Source organism: Onychostoma macrolepis, chromosome 08, assembly GCF_012432095.1.
Source record: "Onychostoma macrolepis isolate SWU-2019 chromosome 08, ASM1243209v1, whole genome shotgun sequence".
NCBI lineage: Eukaryota > Metazoa > Chordata > Actinopteri > Cypriniformes > Cyprinidae > Onychostoma > Onychostoma macrolepis.
In genome coordinates this window covers 11,385,590-11,403,993 of record NC_081162.1, presented here as the reverse complement: position 1 = coordinate 11,403,993, position 18,404 = coordinate 11,385,590, and the positions used below count along the sequence as shown (strand labels likewise).

The 18,404-nt window shown below is 44.6% G+C and overlaps 1 protein-coding gene across 1 annotated transcript in view; it reads left to right on the top strand.

Annotated features, from left to right (window-relative positions):
* hmcn2 (hemicentin 2) overlaps positions 1-18,404 on the top strand; it is an 85,666-nt gene that overhangs the window by 43,150 nt on the left and 24,112 nt on the right. The window contains exons 25-37 of the mRNA XM_058784078.1: positions 259-342; positions 5,014-5,211; positions 5,575-5,705; positions 5,897-6,044; positions 6,203-6,329; positions 6,410-6,567; positions 8,547-8,825; positions 8,907-9,049; positions 9,672-9,822; positions 9,905-10,138; positions 17,211-17,324; positions 17,436-17,623; positions 17,793-17,889. Coding sequence (XP_058640061.1) covers positions 259-342; positions 5,014-5,211; positions 5,575-5,705; positions 5,897-6,044; positions 6,203-6,329; positions 6,410-6,567; positions 8,547-8,825; positions 8,907-9,049; positions 9,672-9,822; positions 9,905-10,138; positions 17,211-17,324; positions 17,436-17,623; positions 17,793-17,889 — 2,052 coding nt within the window. The remainder of the gene's footprint in view (positions 1-258; positions 343-5,013; positions 5,212-5,574; positions 5,706-5,896; positions 6,045-6,202; positions 6,330-6,409; positions 6,568-8,546; positions 8,826-8,906; positions 9,050-9,671; positions 9,823-9,904; positions 10,139-17,210; positions 17,325-17,435; positions 17,624-17,792; positions 17,890-18,404) is intronic.

Here is an 18,404-nt window from a genome sequence, read left to right as displayed (position 1 = left end):
AACATTTAAGGAAGGCAATATATCATTATCCCCAGCCAATCTAAATCATGACTAAACATGACTTATATGAGTGTGTAAACCAGTGAACATGGTCACAAATCACTTATCCCTTTGTTCATGTGCTCTCCACTCTGACCCTTGAGTTGACCTTTGGCTTTGGGCCTTTAATGCTAACCTTGTACGATATGTTAGTACTGTGTAATGTAACTACTTCTTCAAACGGCTTGACTCTAGTATAATTACTTTATGTGATTACAGAGGGCCCCTATTTTGAGACAAATGGAGAGACCATCATTGAGACTGTGGCTAACAGCAGAGTGCTCATTCCTTGCCCTGCAAGAGGTAAGTAAACTAGCATATGATATGTTTTGGATATATTTCTGTATTTGTGGTGTATTTACTTCTCTACTTACCTGGGTTAATTAATGCTTGGTTTAATATCATTTGTAAATTAAACATGAGGTGTTAGTGTGTTGGAGGTTTAAACTTGTTTAACAAGCAAAACATTTTGTTAACCAACTTTACTAGATTAAAAAAAAAAAAAAAATTGCTATTAAACAGTGTGACTGTGCCCAATCATTAGCGAGACCAGTCCGAAACCAGCATAAACCGGCCCCAAACCAGCAGGGAAATCTATATATTGGTCCAAGTTAGTCTTTTTAGCAAAATTACAATTTAAACAAGTTATTTAATTTTCTCTGCTTTTCCAGATTTATTCAACATAGATTTATTTAAAGTCAGATTACATTTCTGTTATTATTGGCTGAGCTGTAGAATGTATCATATAATAGATGCAAAATATATAACAAGCTATTTGTATGCTCTCTCTCTCTCTCTCTCTCTCTCTATATATATATATCTATATAGATATATAGATAGGAAATTAAACATTTATTGGAAATAGAAATTCAAACAAATGCATCCCTGCTAATTATAAGTATAGTCCCTGCTAATTATTATAATTAAGTATTTAAAATCTTATTGACCCCAAACTAGTGTATATAAATAATTTTAGCATTAATAAAGCTATAATAACAAAAATAAAGACACATCCATACATAAATATGTAAACAAGCATATGTGTGTGAGATATTGATGTGATAAAAGGTCTACTGAAAGCTGTCTTTGGGAGTTTTGTTTTTTTCCCGCTGTCTCTCACCATATGGTCTCTTTTCTCACCGCCGCCTCATTTTGGCTGCTGGCAACATCCTCATTCGGTAACACTTTGTGCAGGTTTAACAGCTCATTTCACATAAACAGACCTGGAAAGGAAGTCACATGCCTTCATTTGGTAGAAGTGAGAGGTGTTTAGTGTGAATCTGTGTCTACAGTAATACATACCCAGCTCTTCCCGTGCACACTGTAAGCTAATAGGTGTTGTTTTGATGGAAACCTGCCATGGCAACCCTGCGTGTCGCGGATATGACATGATGTGTGTGTATGTGTGTGTGCAGCAGCTGGAACACTACTCTTCTCCTCTGTCTCTGAGGGCCACATCTGCTTTCCTGCATGCGTTGGCCCACTGGGAGAGGAATCCTAATTAGGGACTGTTGCAGGCAGAGAGGAGGAGTGCTAAGAGCGAGAGTACAGAGGAAGAAAGGGTTTGATGGGTCGTTTTTACAGCCGGTTATCAGTCTGTCTTGAATCAGAGCAAAGTTGGTCAAGTTATCCTTACTATTAAGTGGAAATTGAGCTGAATTGCTGTTCGTTTTCTTGCGTTTGTGTTGTATCTCTAATGTTGTTATGGCGACTGAGAATTCAGACATCTGTGTTGCACTTAATGAGAGGTACTTAATACAGATATGACAGTAAATAAGTGCAAACGGCTGTGCTGTCGTGCATGTTTGGTGGCGGATGACAGTAATCATTAGGATCCAGTGAAAGTGCTTGTCTGTGAAATAAAGCGACGTGCCTAATAATCACACTTCATAGGAAATGAGCTAACTCAAATACAACCTTTACAGATGTGCTGTGTTATGATTTCATTCTACACTAAAAGTTTGGGGTCGGCAAGCCTCTTACGTTCACTAAGGCTGAAAAAAAACAGTGATATTGTAAAATATTATTAAAATAACGCTTTCTGTTTTAATATATATTGCTGACTTGCAGCTCGAGAAACATTTCTTATTATTATCAATGTTGAAAACAGTTGTGCTGCTTAATATTTTTGTGGAAACTGTGATTTTTTTTTTTTAAGTTTTAAAATAGCATTTATTTAAAATAGATATCTTTGCAAAAATAAAAATCCTTTGTTGTCACTTCTGATCAATGTAATACGTCCTTGCTGAACAAAAGCAAAATGTTGATTAAAAACAAACTAATCGTAATTTTTTTATTTTTTTTATTTATGTATTTTTTTTAGCATTTTAATTAAGATTATGTTATGTAGCACTTAAACCATTTTTCAGACCACTGCACATCATAGTAATTTTAGGTTCTTTGCAAACAATCATAATTTTGATGTTAGTGGTGCATACATTTAAAAATGTTAACATCTACAGTATATAGAACACACACTGTTTTCTTATAACAGAATTCCTGTCCTACAGGTGTGTTAGATAAAGAAGACATGTGCCAAAAGGATTAGGAGTGAGGAAGTCTGTCCTTTTCAGATCGATCCATTTAATCGGGCTTGCACTGAAAGACATGACCCCACCCAAGGAACACACACACGACTCTTTTTATAACGTGCATCATCTGAAGTATTGTTCAAGGGATTTCTGACAAATAAACTGCTCCTAATGTTATCCTATAATGTAAACGGGACCAGCTGCACACCATTCTTTAAGTCACAAAAACAATCAATCCAAACATTATGACTGTAAACATCTGCTCTGGGAGTTCTTTTCCCTCCATTTCTGACTGGCTTGTTGTTAAAAAAAAAGTGGCTGACTTATTGTATACAGCGGCCCCTAAAAGAATTTGGACACTTAAGATGCACTTTAAAAGTATGAATATCGTTGAATTACGTAATAAATTATTACACCAAGTGACATTTATTTTAAAGCTAGCACAAACACACATTGAAATAAAATACTTCACTAAAAAGCTTGCAAGAAAGTGAAGACAAAAAGCATTTATACAGTTTGTAGTTAAAACATTAGTGGGTAGTTAATGTGACAAACTACACCTGTGGTTACTCTAATAGGACACCTGTGTGAATTTGGCCTCAGTTGGTTACAAGTCATTGCAAGCAAAGTTACTTCTGAGAAAAGCAACTACATCATTTATTTGCAGATGACACCTGGTTTGATTATGTTCTGTTACACCCTCATGTCATTTCCGACCTGTGTGGCTTCTTTATTTCTGTGGAACATCAAAGAAGATATTTTGAAGAATGTTTCAATTGCTTTTTGTCAATACAGGCTCATTGGAAAAAGGTGCATTTACCAACATTTTTGCAAAGATCCAAAAACATACATATACATAAAATTCACTGCAGTTTCCTGCTAAAATGGACACTAGTGGCAGTAAACAACTTTTCTGATGTAGTAAACTTGCTTGGCAGCTCACCTGGTATGGTTGTTCCTGATATGGAGGCACAAGTCCCGTGAAACAAGTCATGATAAAAGATTTTTAAAACTTGTAGAGGTAAACAAAAATAGCATGGTTGCTGCAACTAATGGGTTTTTATCTCACAGTTGGTGTTGTTTAAAACTATCGGTTAGGCTTAGGGTAGGGTGTAGTGTAGGTGGTGCATTATTTTCAAACTCGATAGAGCAGTAATCTTTTAGTGCTACTGACTGGATGTTTCATTTCCAAACTGCTGCAATATGTACAACAAGCAATAAAATGCTTCTAGATTCACATTCATCTGTATCGATTAAATCTGAACACTCTTTCAGCACTCTTTTCAGCACACTTTCCAGTGGGCTGAGGTTAAAATGGGGTTCAAAACAACAGTGGACACTTTCATTGTGTGAATAGAAAAACATTGAGAAATTCTTCAAAATGTATTTTATGTTTCACAGAAGAAAAAAGTCACACAGGTTTTAAAACAACACAAGGGGGAGATCTGTTTTACAAATCTGATCATATAAAAGTGATTGTTTCTATTCACAAGACTTGGATTAAACCGCGTGATTCGTATGGATTCTTTTTATGATGCCTTTATGACCTTTTTGGATCTTCAACATTTTGGTTTCCTGGAATTTCAATGGAGGAAAACCACAGAAATCTCTGCGGTTTCAATAAAAATGCCTTATATCTTCTATGTTTTGAAGATTAACCAAAGTTTGAAGAGTGAGAACATGATGACAGATTTTCTTTTTTGGATGAACTATTCCTAATAGTTCTGAATGTCCAAAAGTGTCCAAATACTTCTTTTGGGCCTCTTTTTGCTTATTGTTTTGTCTATATTACAGTATGCTCCTTCCACCACTATATAGACTCTACATGTCACATGGAAGAGTTTCATCTAAAGTGCTCTGGGTGAAACCAAACACAAATAAACACTTCTCAGTATCTGTCATTCCTGCCCAGATGGCCTTTGAGGAGGTTTAAGAGGTGACTGTAAAACATGTACAAGGTTACCCCCTGCCCCGTCACTTAAAGCTAACCTAGTAAAGTTCATCACACATCTGTTAAAGGGGTCTTGGAGGCTGATATAGGACCTCATTGGTGTGTTTGAACTACTTCCCTTACTGCTGTCCTGAAGTCTCTTGACTTGTCTTTGAGCTATAAATCTGGTGTTCTTACGCTTGATCAGTTCTCTTCTGATATACTGTGTCTGGCATATTCACTCGGTGCGTTTCACCTTGAAGTACTCTTTGACAGGACATCGGCTGATCCACTTCTGAGGAAAGAAATTTACCGGCATCCTCTTTGTTTCTGCTCTTTGTTGCCTCGCTGTCAGAGGGATTGATATCTGGTCTTGTTCTTAAGCTCTGGCGAGCCTTGTGTTCATTGTGCAGAGGGAATTGTGATTCTGTCTTCTCTGATCGATGTCTTCTCTTTCACACACACTGTTTCTCTATCTCATTTGTTATTTTGCTGTTGTCATCCCCTGGCTAGGGTCTCCTGCTCCTTGGGTGCGATGGTTCAAAAATGGCCTGGAGGTCCATATGGAGCGATCGGAGCACGGTGTGTCTTTGGCTGAGAATGGGTCGCTGGTGATTGGCTCAGCTTTGACCAGTCACAGTGGAGATTTTAAGTGCGTGGCCACTAATGAAGCAGGATCAGTGGAGAGGAAGACCAGGATAAAGGTCAATGGTGAGGCGTTTCCACATGACAACAGCATTTATGATACATTTGTTAATTAATGTCTATTTAGTTCATATAAAATTTTATAATTTTTACTGAATTTTGGATGACAAATTATGAAACAATGTGTTTGTGTGGAAGATTTACAAATTTGTATTGGTGACTCCTTTAATTTATCCTGTATAGTGTACATGTAAGTTAATTGGAACAAATTTCTGTTTTTGAATTATTTTAGAGTAGGCACTTACAGTAGATTTATTTGAAGGCTTTTCATTGCTTGATTATATGCCTAATTAAATACAAGCAAATTACTGTCAGGGTTTAGTGCTGGATTGAATTATGCTGAATCATTTATTCATCTCACAAATCTAGTTCCACCAGAGATCCAAGACGATGGGCAACCTTTGAATCTGACAGTCACACTGAAGCAGCCCCTCACATTGGGATGTGATGCTTTCGGTATCCCAACCCCAACCATTACCTGGACTAAAGACAACAGACCTGTAGGTTTCCTCATGCATGGTGATTTTTCGTAATTTCATAATATTTTATATTATTTTATTTTATTTTACTTTACTACCTGTTTGACTCTCCTCCAGTGTAATGGTAACATAGTGCCACCTAGTGGCCATAAAATTAATCTCAAATCTTGGCAGCTGCTCTTGGAAATCAATTACCCGCTCTGTGCTTCTAGGTATTGGAGACTCCAGGGGTGTATCTGCAGAATGGAAAAAGGCTTTTAAAGATTTACCGTGTTCAGCATGATCATGCTGGCCACTTTTCCTGCACTGCCCAGAACTCTGCTGGGGAAGCCAGGAGGGAGTATATTATTGAAGTACAAGGTGAAATATAGACAGACAAGCTGTGTAATTTAAAGTAACCTTGAGGTGTATGGAACAAAGGCTAAATATTAGGCTTTGTTTTTGTATTTAGCTTGTAACATTTGATACAAATCCCTTTAGTTTCTCATTTATTCATATGTCCTGGTGTGTATGTTTAGCTCCACCAGTAATTTCAGGCACCTCAGGAGTGCAGGAAATGACTGTCATTGCAGGGCAGGAAGTGGACATTCAGTGCAGAGTTAGTGGCCGCCCACTGCCTACAGTGGAATGGAGTCATGATGGAGAGTGAGTCAATGACACACACAATTACATGCTCCTGTCATCCAGCTTCTGTGCTCATGTGTGCTCTTCACAACCTCTCTCAGGGTTTTATCCCCTAATGGAGACCCTCATGTGGAGTTTCTGGAGAAGGGGCAGGTTTTGAGAGTCAAGTCTGTCAGGCCGAGGGATCGTGGCCTGTATCAGTGTGTGGCCAGTAACAACGCTGGGACTCAGACTCGGCAGTTCAGGCTGAAAGTACAAGGTATGATGGGAAATCATAACGAATTAAACAATTCTTGTTCCAGTTCTTATTGCTGTTTCCTTGACTATGTAATTAATTCAGTGCTGTCAAATGATTAATTGCATCCAAAAAAAGTTTTTGTTTACATACTGTAATATATGTGTGTGTACTGTGCACATTTATTATGTTTCACGAGTTCGTGTGCTCATATAATCTTAGCATCAGTGGTAAACGGATTTGGCATGATGTCCACAATGGAGGGCTCAGAGAGACTATTCTACTTGAGCTCCAAAAGCCCCCCTATAGACAGAAGGATAAATTAAATAAATATGTATAAAGGAGGAGATGGGGAGGTGGAGGGATGCCGAAAGAACTAAAAATGGAAATGGTAAGAGGCTGTTTTTATACTCGGATATTAATTGGAAGATTAGGTGGGCGTATTCCTCCCGAAATTACGTTAATAACTTCACATATATAAATACACATATACAGCATATTACGAAAATATTTACATGTATTTACATGTATATATTTATATTCATATAATTTATATTATATATATATAAATATATTTAAAATCTAAACAACATATTTTTCTTAAATATATATGTAACGGGGCAACTGAGACTAGAGACGTGCGGACCCATACGCATAGCTTTGTTGAAAGACATGGTCAAAAACACAGGCAGGGTCGAACACCAGCAAACAGGTATGGCACAGACGAGACACAAGAGTAATCCTAAAACAGGCGTGGGGGGATCGACGTCAAACTTAATCCTGAGGGCGAGGGGAACAGGGAATCCACAAACAGAAGATAGTCCAGGCGAGGTGCAAACACAGTCCGATACAGCAAAGCAAAGGTTAAATCCAAGACAGGCAATAAGCTACAGGGCAGGCAGAGATCAGAAAGGACGAGGTAAACGAGGCTAGAATCAAGACTCAGGTTAAACAGGTAATAAACAGGACAGACTAGGAGAGTGATAAATGCAGACAATACTCGGTGATCCGAAAGAGGAAGTCCAAGGTTTATATAGTGTGTTTGATTGGTTGCAGCTGTGTGTGTGTTTAATCAGTGCAATGGATGATGGGAACTGTAGTCCAGGGTGACATGCAACAATTTTTGTAGTTTGCGAGTCAGTGTAACTGGGAGGCAACATCTGGTGGCGAGCAGATGGAAAACCACGAACTGGATTCGTGACAATATACATACGTGTGTGTGTGTGTGTGTGTGTGTGTATTCATATATACATAATAAACATACACAGTACACACACACATATTATGTAAACAAAAACTTTTATTTTGGATGCGATTAATCGTTTGACAGCACTAAATTAATTCTAAGTCATATGTTTTTCACTCATTAAAAATAAACTAATTACAAGAGTCATTCATTTGGGAATTAGACTACACTGTTTGTGCTGTAGTATTATTTTGTTTCACTAATAACAACTGAATCATAAGAGTCATCATTCAATAATTTGATTATACTGGTTGTGCTGTATAGTTTTGATTCACTAAAAAAAAAAAAGAATAATAAGAGTCATTTGTTCAAGAATTGGACTACATTGGTTTCATTTTATAGTTTTGATATACAAAAATAAAAGAACTGAATCATAAGAATCATTTGTTCAACAATCAAACTACACTGGTTGTGCTCTTTGATTTTAATTCACTAATAAAACCTGAATAATAAGAGTCATTTGTTCAAGAATCAGACTACATTTTTTGTGCTCTATGGTTTTGTTTTAACAACAAAAAAGAATCATAAGACTGATTCTTTGAATAATAAGACCAGACTGATTGTAGTGTATGGTTATGATTCTCTAAATGAACCAAATCATTAGAGTCATTCATTTGGGAATGTTTTTGATTCACTAAAAAGAGCTGACTCATAAGAATTATTCTTTCAAGAAACGGACTACATTGTTTCTGTATGTATTTGAGTTACTTGAAAGTGACCAGTTGTTATCCAATCTTTATTCTCTGTCTTTTCACAGCTGCTCCCATGATTCGTGATGCTGGTGAGAATTCAGAGGTGACTGTCGTTCTGGGCTTCCCTGCTATTCTTCACTGTGAAGTTGAGGGGATCCCACTTCCCACTATCACCTGGCTAAAGGATAACCAGCCCATTGTGTCCAGCCCTCAGCTCACGTACACAAAGGGTGGACAGTCTTTGCGTGTGGCTGCGGCCCGTGGAGAGGATGCAGGCACCTACACCTGCCGAGCAACTAACCCCGCTGGAACAGCACACAGACACCACACACTAAGAATTATGGGTAGGTATGCAAGTTAAAGAGATTTACATAGCTGAAGATTGTTTGTTTTTGTCAAACATTAATACTGTGTCATTTCCTCAGTACCTCCACAGATTGAGGGGGATTCTACGACTCTCAGCTTTGGCAGAAGAGAAGAGAAAGTGAGAATTAATGGGACATTGACTTTGTCATGCCTGGCCAAAGGCTTTCCAGAGCCTGTCACACAATGGTTTAAAGATGGACAGGTCCGTATATCTGTTTTATGTCTCTCAGGTTGTTCTATAGTTATGTCTAGACCATACTGCATGATTGTGAGTGTCATATTGCTTTTGATGCAACAGTTAATGAATGAACAAGAAGATAATATTGAGTCACTTACATTTTAAACACAGTTAATGTATAGTTTTGTTCCTCCAGCACAATCAAGTCACTGAACAGCATGTAGTTAAGGATCTGGATAAGCAGCTATTTCAAATGTATTGGTTGAATGAATGATTCAATGTCTCAATCATAAATATAGTCACTTGTTTCATTCCTTGATAAATCAGTGTGTTTGAATACATTTGTTTAAATAATGATTAAATTATTCACTCATACAGTCACTTTTTTGTGTTGTTGAACTATACAGTTTATATTGAAAAGATGCTGTTTTTATTTGCTTTCTTCTTTTATTGTCTAGTTAAAATTAATTCAAGGAATGAAACAAGAAATTAAAATGAAAGCAAGAAATATTCCTCTGAGCCACAGCAGCTCATGTCCAGGAAGGAACTGGGCCTGAAATCATCCCTGGGCTCTTCTAATCATCTTTTGAGGAGTAACGAATGAAACGGTCATATTGAAACACTCTCTATTCACTCTGTTCCACAGCTATTAAATGGGAACACACACACCGGTCTGAGAGTGAACAGTCACATGCTCCTCATCGAGAATGCCATGCTGTCTCATGAGGGCCAGTACACATGTGTGGTTACCAATTCTGCTGGAGAGGACAAGAGAGACTTCCACCTTATTATACAAGGTCTATAATGCAAATTATACACACATTAACTTCAGTTGATATGTGTAGATATTAATGATTGTTTCTTGAACTACCTCCTCAGTGCCTCCAATCTTTCACCGGGTAATAAATGGTGCTGCTGGTTTCTCGCTGGGGGAGAGAGAAGGAGATGAAGAGGATCCTGACGGCACTGAAGGGATGGTTGAAAGGCGAGAGGTGGTACTGGGACACTCCATCAGTTTGTCCTGTGAGAGCAATGCTATTCCTCCTCCTCGACTCAGCTGGTACAGACAAGGCAGGCAACTTACCAGCTCCGATGGAGTTGTGATGTTACCTGGTGAGTGGAGTGAAATGTTCTTTTGGTGACACGAGTCAGTAAACAAGCTTTATTAAACAGTAATATTTTGAAATATTGTTACAATTTGACATATATTTTAAATATACAGTATCTTAGAATGTAATTTATTCCTGTGATAGCAAAGCTGAATTTTCAGCATCATTATTCCGGTCTTCAGTCTCACATAATCCCTCAGAAATCACTTTGATATGCTGATTTGTTGCTCAATAAACATTTTTTTATTATTATGTTGAAGTGTTAAAAACAGTTGTGCTGCTTAATTTTTTTTGGGAAACTGATACTTTTTTTTCCCGTTTTGGTAACACTTTAGAATAGGGAACGTCTCGGTTACGTATGTAACCCTCGTTCCCTGAAGAAGGGAACGGAGACGTCACGTCGGATGACCGACGAATTGGGATCTCGCCAGAGAGACCAATCCACTTCGAGTGTAACTAAACGAGCCAATGGACATTGGCATGCGATCATTGCATCCAGCTGCCGCTGATCACAGCGTGAGTATAAGAGGCAGCGGGTGCACCGCGATAATTCATGCTTTCGCTGAGGAGCCGAGCCGGTGACCCGCCGCCAGCGGTGGTACAGCAAACTGTGGCGACGGACGTGACGTCTCCGTTCCTTCTTCAGGGAACGAGGGTTACATACGTAACCGAGACGTTCCCTTTCAGTCGGTCACTCCGAGTCACGCCGGATGACCGACGAATTGGGATCCCTACCAAAACGCCACAGGAGCTGCCCCTTCCAGTGCCCTGTGTAGACCTCTTGATCCTTCCTATAAGGCAGGCGATAGGACCGGGCTCTACACAGAGAAGGTCAACTACTGTTGTTCCTTGGACAACCCAGACAGTAGGACTTGGAAACACTGGGAAGCATGCCCTTCCGTTTGGAAGAGGCACACTGCGAGTCACCTCCTCCCAGAGGGGTTAAGTGGCATTTAGACATGTGAAGTAACCCCGTAGGGCCCTATTGCACATGGAAGTCTCTGAGATGGCACAGGCTGCATCACTAGAGATGGCAGAACGTGGTCTGCCAGGGGAAACACGGCTCTAATAAGCATACCGTGGAATACACATATGGGATCCCGGCAGGGTCTCTCATATGGGCACTAGCCTCACATCAGATTTCAAGAATTCATTGGCTGAAAGGCCTGGCACCGGACGCTCCGCCACGTCCGGACGCCAAGTGCTGGAGGACTCGACAGGGTTTGCCTGGTTAAGGAACTCTCTGGAGAATTAGGCGAAAGAACGCCGCAAGCCGACTCTGAGCCGGGCCTCTCAATGCCACTACCCGCTTGAGGTGAGAACACAGGAGGAAACCGGTTCGACACGCAGGCTATAAAACCTAGCGAACGTGTTAGAGTCGCCCAACCCGCAGCTCTACAGATGTCTGCTAGCGAGGCACCACGAGCCAGCGCCCAGGACGATGCGACACCCCTAGTGGAGTGAGCACGCAACCTGAGCGGGTAGGGCACACCTTGTGCTTCATAGGCCAAGGTGATGGCATCCACTATCCAGTGGGCCATCCTCTGCTTGGAGACAGCCTTCCCCTTCTGCTGTCCTCCGTAACAGACAAAGAGCTGTTCTGAGGTCCTGAAGCTCTGAGTTCTATCCACGTACTGTCGCAGTGCGCGTACAGGACAGAGCAAAGCTAGGGCTGGGTCTGCCTCCTCCAGGGGCAGCGCTTGCAGGTTCACTACCTGGTCCCTGAAGGGAGTGGTAGGAACCTTGGGCACATAGCCGGGCCGGGGCCTCAGTGTTGCACTGGAGTCAGCCGGCCCAAACTCAAGGCACGATTCGTCGACCGAAAATGCCTGCAGGTCCCCCACCCTCTTGATCGAGGCCAACGCAGTCAGGAGCAGGGTTTTCATAGAGAGAAACTTCAACTCAACTGACTGCAAAGGCTCGAAGGGGGCAGTTTGTAGGGCTCTTAGCACCAATGCCAAATCCCAAGAGGGTAGGGAGGGAGGCCTAGGCGGGTTTAACCTCCTGGCCCCCCTAAGAAACCTGATAACCAGATCGTGCTTCCCCACCGACCTCCCCTCTACGGGGTCGTGGTGAGCGGAAATAGCAGCAACATAAACCTTAAGGGTGGAGGGGGACAACCTACGCTCCAACCCTTGTTGCAAAAAGGAAAGCACGGCTCTGATCGAACATCTCCGGGGGTCCTCACGGTGAGAGGAACACCATTCGACGAACAGGTTCCACTTCAGCGCATAGGCCCATCTTGTGGGCGGTGCTCGTGCTGAAGCAATAGTGAGAGCTACCTCCTGGGGCAGATCACCTAGAACCTCCAGCGTCCCGTCCAGGGACCACACATGGAGTTTCCACAAGTCTGGACGCTGGTGCCAGAGGGTGCCCGTCTCTGAGAAAGCAGATCCTTCCTCAGAGGAATCGGCCAGGAGGGGCTGTCGCGAGGAGCATGAGTTCCGGGAACCAGGTCCTGTTGGGCCAATATGGAGCCACTAACAAGACCTGCTCCTCGTCCTCCTGATCTTGCACAGTGTCTGTGCTAGCAGGCTCACTGGGGAACGATATTTGCGCAGGCCCAGGGGCCAGCTGTGTGCCAGTGCATCCGTGCGGCGTTGCCTCGGACAGGGAATAGAACCACTGGCAGTGGGTGGTTTCTGGAGACGCGAACAGGTCTACCTGAGCAACTCCAAACCGACTCCAAATCAGCTGGACCGCCTGGGATGGAGTCTCCACTCCCAGGAAGTGCCGCCGAGACAGCTCGTCGGCCGCCTGATTGAACACTCCTGGGATGTGGATGGCACGAAGGGACCTCAGATGCTTCTGACTCCAGAGGAGGAGGTGGCGGGCGGTTGCGACATGCGACGGGAGCGTAAACCGCCTTGCCGGTTGATATACGCAACGGTCGCAGTGTTGTCCGTGACGACCAGAACATCCTTGCCCGGCGCCCTCTGAGGCGGCTCAAGGCAAGGCGTACTGCCAGCAACTCGAGGCAATTGATATGCCAACGCAGTTGGGGACCCGTCCACACCCCTGACACTGCGTGCCCGTTGTACGTGGCTCCCCAGCCGGTGGCCGAGGCATCCGTGAATACCACAGCATGCCTGGATACCTGCTCCAGGGGCACTCCTGCCCGAAGGAACGAGGGATCTGTCCACGGGCTGAAGGTTCTGCGGCAGGCCGGTGTAATCTGAACCCGGTGAGTACCGCGTTTCCATGCCCACCTCGGGACTCGGCCATGGAGCCAGTGCTGAAGCGGTCTCATATGGAGCAGACCGAGCGGAACTATCGCCGCAGCTGCAGCCATATGCCCCAGGAGCCTCTGAAAGAGTTTCAGTGGGACCGCCGTCCTGCCTGATAAAGTCTTGAGGCAGTTCAGCACCGACTGAGCACGTTCCTGGGTGAGGCGTGCTGTCTGGTTGACCGAATCCAACTCCATGCCGAGAAAAGAGATACTCTGCGTTGGCACGAGTTTGCTCTTTTCCCAGTTGACCAAGACCCAACTGGCTGAGGTGCCTGAGCACCAGGTCCCTGTGCGCACAACTGCTCTCGAGACTGTGCAAGTATGAGCCAGTCGTCGAGGTAGTTGAGGATGCGCACACCCGTTCTCTCAGGGGAACAAGGGCCGCCTCTGCGACCTTGGTGAAGACGCGAGGCGAAAGGGACAGCCGAAGGGCAGGACCTTGTACTGATATGCCCGACCCTCGAACGCAAATCGCAGGAATGGCCTGTGACGCGGGAGAATCAAGACATGAAAGTACGCGTCCTTCAGGTCGATCGCTGCAAACCAATCTAGGGGACGGACGCACCCAAAGATGCGTTTCTGCGTCAACATCTTGAACGGCATCTTGTGAAGTGCACGGTTCAAAACTCGCAGATCCAAGATCGGTCGTAACCCACCGCTTTTCTTGGGCACAATGAAGTAAGGGCTGTAAAACCCCGACCTCATATCGGCTGAAGGGACCGGCTCTATCGCGCCCTTCGCCAGCAGGACTGCAATTTCCGCACACAAGACAGGGGCATCGACGGCCTTGACTGAAGTGAACCGGATGCCCCGAACCTGGGGACGCGGGCGAACTGAATCGCGTGGCCGAGTCTGATGGTCCGCAGGAGCCACCGAGACGGACTGGGAGCGCTATCCAGGCTCCGAGAGACCGTGACAGCGGAACCAACGAGGCCACCGACATACCGCGGTGGGGCAGCGAGGTGGAACACAGGGACCCGGCCCGAGCCTGTGACGGCTTGGCCTGTGATGGCAGGGGCGGGTCTGGGTGTGCAGTGTAACACTCACCTGATTCCTCCTCGTGAGGGAGGAAACACAGGAACCCGGCTTGAGGCTTGTGACAGCCTGGCGTGTGACGACTTGAAGCGGGACTCGAGTGCTACCGCCTTACCTGGTTCCACAAATGGGCAGGAGGGGTGCTCTTGGGCAACCCACTGCTGCCTGCTGGCGAGAGAGGAGAAGGAAGTGTTCCCGTGATGCACGGTTCACCACTCTCCTCCTCTTGAGACCCAGAGATTGAGAAAACTGCTCTTTTATTGATGTTTTGGGTACCGCTGGCTGCTGGGCCAGCGCGAACAAAACAAATGAAACAAAAGATTCTCCGCCTGCCCTCCTCCGGGAGGGAGTGGTGCGTCACCATCTCCCGACAAGCAGTCTCCACCATCTCCGGGTCGCCCGTCTCAGGGCCTCTTGCACTGCGCTTGCCGCCAGGTTTGGCGGGGCCTGGACGGGCTGGGCGCCCTGCCTGCGACCGGCTCCACGACGCTGCCTGGTGGAAGGCTGCTGTGGCTGCGCTGAGCGGGGCAGCCGCAGGGGCGCCACGGCGACGAGCAGGCTGAGGGGCTGCAGCCGGAGTGGAAGCAGCAGGTTTCCTCCGGCGCATGATGTGTTTGATCGCCTCAGTCTGCTTCTGGGCTGCCGAGAACTGCTGGGCAAAGCTCTCGACAGCGTCGCCGAAAAGGCCGGTCTGCGACACGGGAGCATTCAGGAACTGTACCTTCTCCTGCTCCTTCATGTCAGCAAGACACAGCCAGAGATGGCGCTCCTGGACCACTAGCGTGGACATCGCACGACCCAGAGACTGTGCGGTCACCTTCGCCGCCGAAGCGCGAGGTCCGCCGCAGCACGCAGCTCATGTAGAACCGCCAGGTCGTGACCACCCTCGTGCAGGTCTTTCAGGGCTTTGGCCTGGTGGACCTGCAGTAACGCCATGGCGTGAAGGGCAGAAGCCGCCTCCCCACAGGCTCTATAAGCACTGCCAGTTAGACCTGACGAATACTTACAGGCCCGCGAGGGGAGACACGGGTCACCCCGCAGAGTGGTAGCGGCTGTTGGACATAGTTGCATGGCCACAGACCGCTCCACTGAGGGGATGCCCGCATACCCCAAAGCGGCCCCACCATCGAGGGTGGTGAGAGCGGAGGAGCCACAAGATTTGTTTCGGGCAGTAAAGGTGCCTTCCACGATCTTGTAAGCTCCTCATGCACTTCCGGAAAGAATGGCACCAGAGGGGCGCTGAGAACCAGCGCGACCCCCACCGAAACCACTCGTCCAGCCTCGAAGGATCGGGACGCGTGGAGGATTCCACACGAGCCCGACATTCTCGGCGGCCCGGGAAAGCATAGCCGTCATCTCTGGGTCTGGCTCGGACAACGCTACCACACCCGAAGCAACGCAGCCGAGTCGTCATCCCCAGAGGGCGACTCGCTCCAATGCAGCGACCGACATCTGGTCGCCAGGGGAGCACCGAAGGAAACAGGCGGTATACCCCGCTCTGCAGAGGTCCCAGCCCGCCCAACGGCAACCCCACCGGCTGCGGAGCGCCTGAGGGTGAGGAACTCCTCTTGGGGAAGCCCTCACTGTCACCTCAGATCACCTCTGACTCCACCGGATACAGCGCCGCCCGGAACGAACGCTGGATCGCGGCAGAGGCAGAGGGACTCCGCCATGTTTGACATAGCGGAGTCTATTATGCAACTCCGAGATGGTCATGTCCCCACAAGAAGAACATGAACCATCCATTTAACGCTTCCTCAGCGTGCTGAATGCCCAGACACGTGAGGCAGCAATCGTGACCGCCCTGGGGCGCCAGGAAACGACCACACCCAGAAACGCACGGGTGATAAGACATCTTTAAAAAGACGTGATCACCCGTGTTGCTCTTTAGAGAAATTTGCTCTTTATTAAGTGCTGAAGCACGCGGGGAGCTGGCCACCACACACTCCGAGTGTGACTGTCTTCACGGAATCGACCTCTTCTCCCGTGAGACCGCGACCACCGCTGCTGCGCTGTAAGGCCCGCACTCGCCGCTCTTCTCACTCGCAGGATAGGAGAGCAGCAGTGATTCACCGCCGCTCGGCTCCGGCGAAAGGATGAATTATCGCGGTGCACCCGCTGCCTCTTATACTCACGCTGTGATCAGCGGCAGCTGGATGCAATGATCGCATGCCAATGTCCATTGGCTCGTTTAGTTACACTCGAAGTGGATTGGTCTCTCTGGCGAGATCCCAATTCGTCGGTCATCCGACGTGACTCGGAGTGACCGACTGAAAGGGAACACTTATTTACTTTTAACTACGACTTTTCCCTCAATAAATTCCTAATTTGCTGCTTATTAATAGTTAGTGCGGTAGTTGGGTAGGATTAGGGATGTAGAATAAGGTCATGTAGAGTAAGGCATTAATAGCGCTTAATTGCTACTAATAAATGGCTAATATTCTAGTAATATGCATGCTAATAAGCAACTAGTTAAGAGACCCTAAAAAAAAGGGTTGCCCAGTTTTCTTTGATGAATAGAAAGTTCAAAAGAACAGCATTTATTCAAAATAGAATAATTTTTTTTACATTATAAAAATATTTACTGTCACTTTTGAAAAATGTAATGCATCCTTGATAAATAAACGTATTAGTTTATTTTAAATAAGAAAAAGAAATGTATTAGCATGTCTAGTACATGTGCAAAAAACTTTTTTACCATGTGAACACCATGCTTGGTTAAATGCGTTGTAGTTAAAAGCAAACAATGCCATCAATTTTGGACTGGAAGGCATATACAGTACATTTTTGTTTTTTGTGTGTTTCTCTTCAGGAGGGAACGTCCTGCAGATTCCACGGGTTCAGCTTGAGGATGCTGGGAAATATACCTGCCAGGCTGTGAATGAAGCTGGAGAGGACAAAATGCACTATGACCTGGAGGTGTTGGGTAAGGAAGTAAATCCAGCAGGCAGATCTCTCTGGCATTCAAATTGTCAGCTTTATTAATAATGAGCATGAATAATCTGCATAAACGTAATTAATTTTACATTTTACGCAGTTCCTCCTTTGATTGATGGCGAGACTGGTGAGTTCATGCAGGATGTGGATGCTGTGGTCAACTCGACTATATCACTGCGCTGTGATGTCACAGGAAACCCCACTCCATCTGTATCTTGGCTGAAGGATGGTCTGCCCCTCTACAGCGGCCCTCACCATCAGATATTAGAGGATGGGAAACTGCTGAAGGTGATGGTCATGAGCTCAGAATTATAAGAGTTTTACCCCGCTTCTATCCTAATTAAACATAATATCTTTGATTTATAGGTTATCACTGATTTATGTTACAAGGTTGATACAAAGATTTTGCTTATTTGAAGTTCCATGCCTTGTATAACTCCTCTGTGTATCTCTGTAGATACTGAATGTGCAAGTGTCAGATACGGCCAGTTATCAGTGTGTGGCAGAGAATAAGGCTGGAGCTGTCGAGAGACTCTACAGCTTGTCTGTTCAAGGTAGGAGCAATTGACAGGGTTCCAACAATCATGGAAACCAAGAAACATCAGGGAATTGTGTTTTTCAGCCCTGAAAATGTCATGAAAATGATTAAAAAGTCTGGCAAAAATGAATGGAAATTTCATTAATGACGAATAGTTATGTTATGCTCTAAAATATTTCATAGGCTAAATTATGGCAATATTGGGGAAAAAAAGAACTTGCTATTTCAAGCCATGGTAGTGTGTAATGTCAAATAATAAATTTTGAGTCCGTTCTTATTTCTAATGAATTGTCAAACATTTCACAGATCAGTCTGAATGATTCATTAGCGAATCACTTGGGATTGTAATAGTATTAAAATCCTTATCCAGAAAGACTGGAAAGATTTGTAACTTGTAAAGTGTATTTATTATGTACACTACCATTCAAAAATTTGGGGTCTGTAGAGATTAAGAAATTAATACATTAATTCAGCAAGAACATATTAAATAGATTAAAAGTGACTGTAAAACAAACATTTATAATAATATAA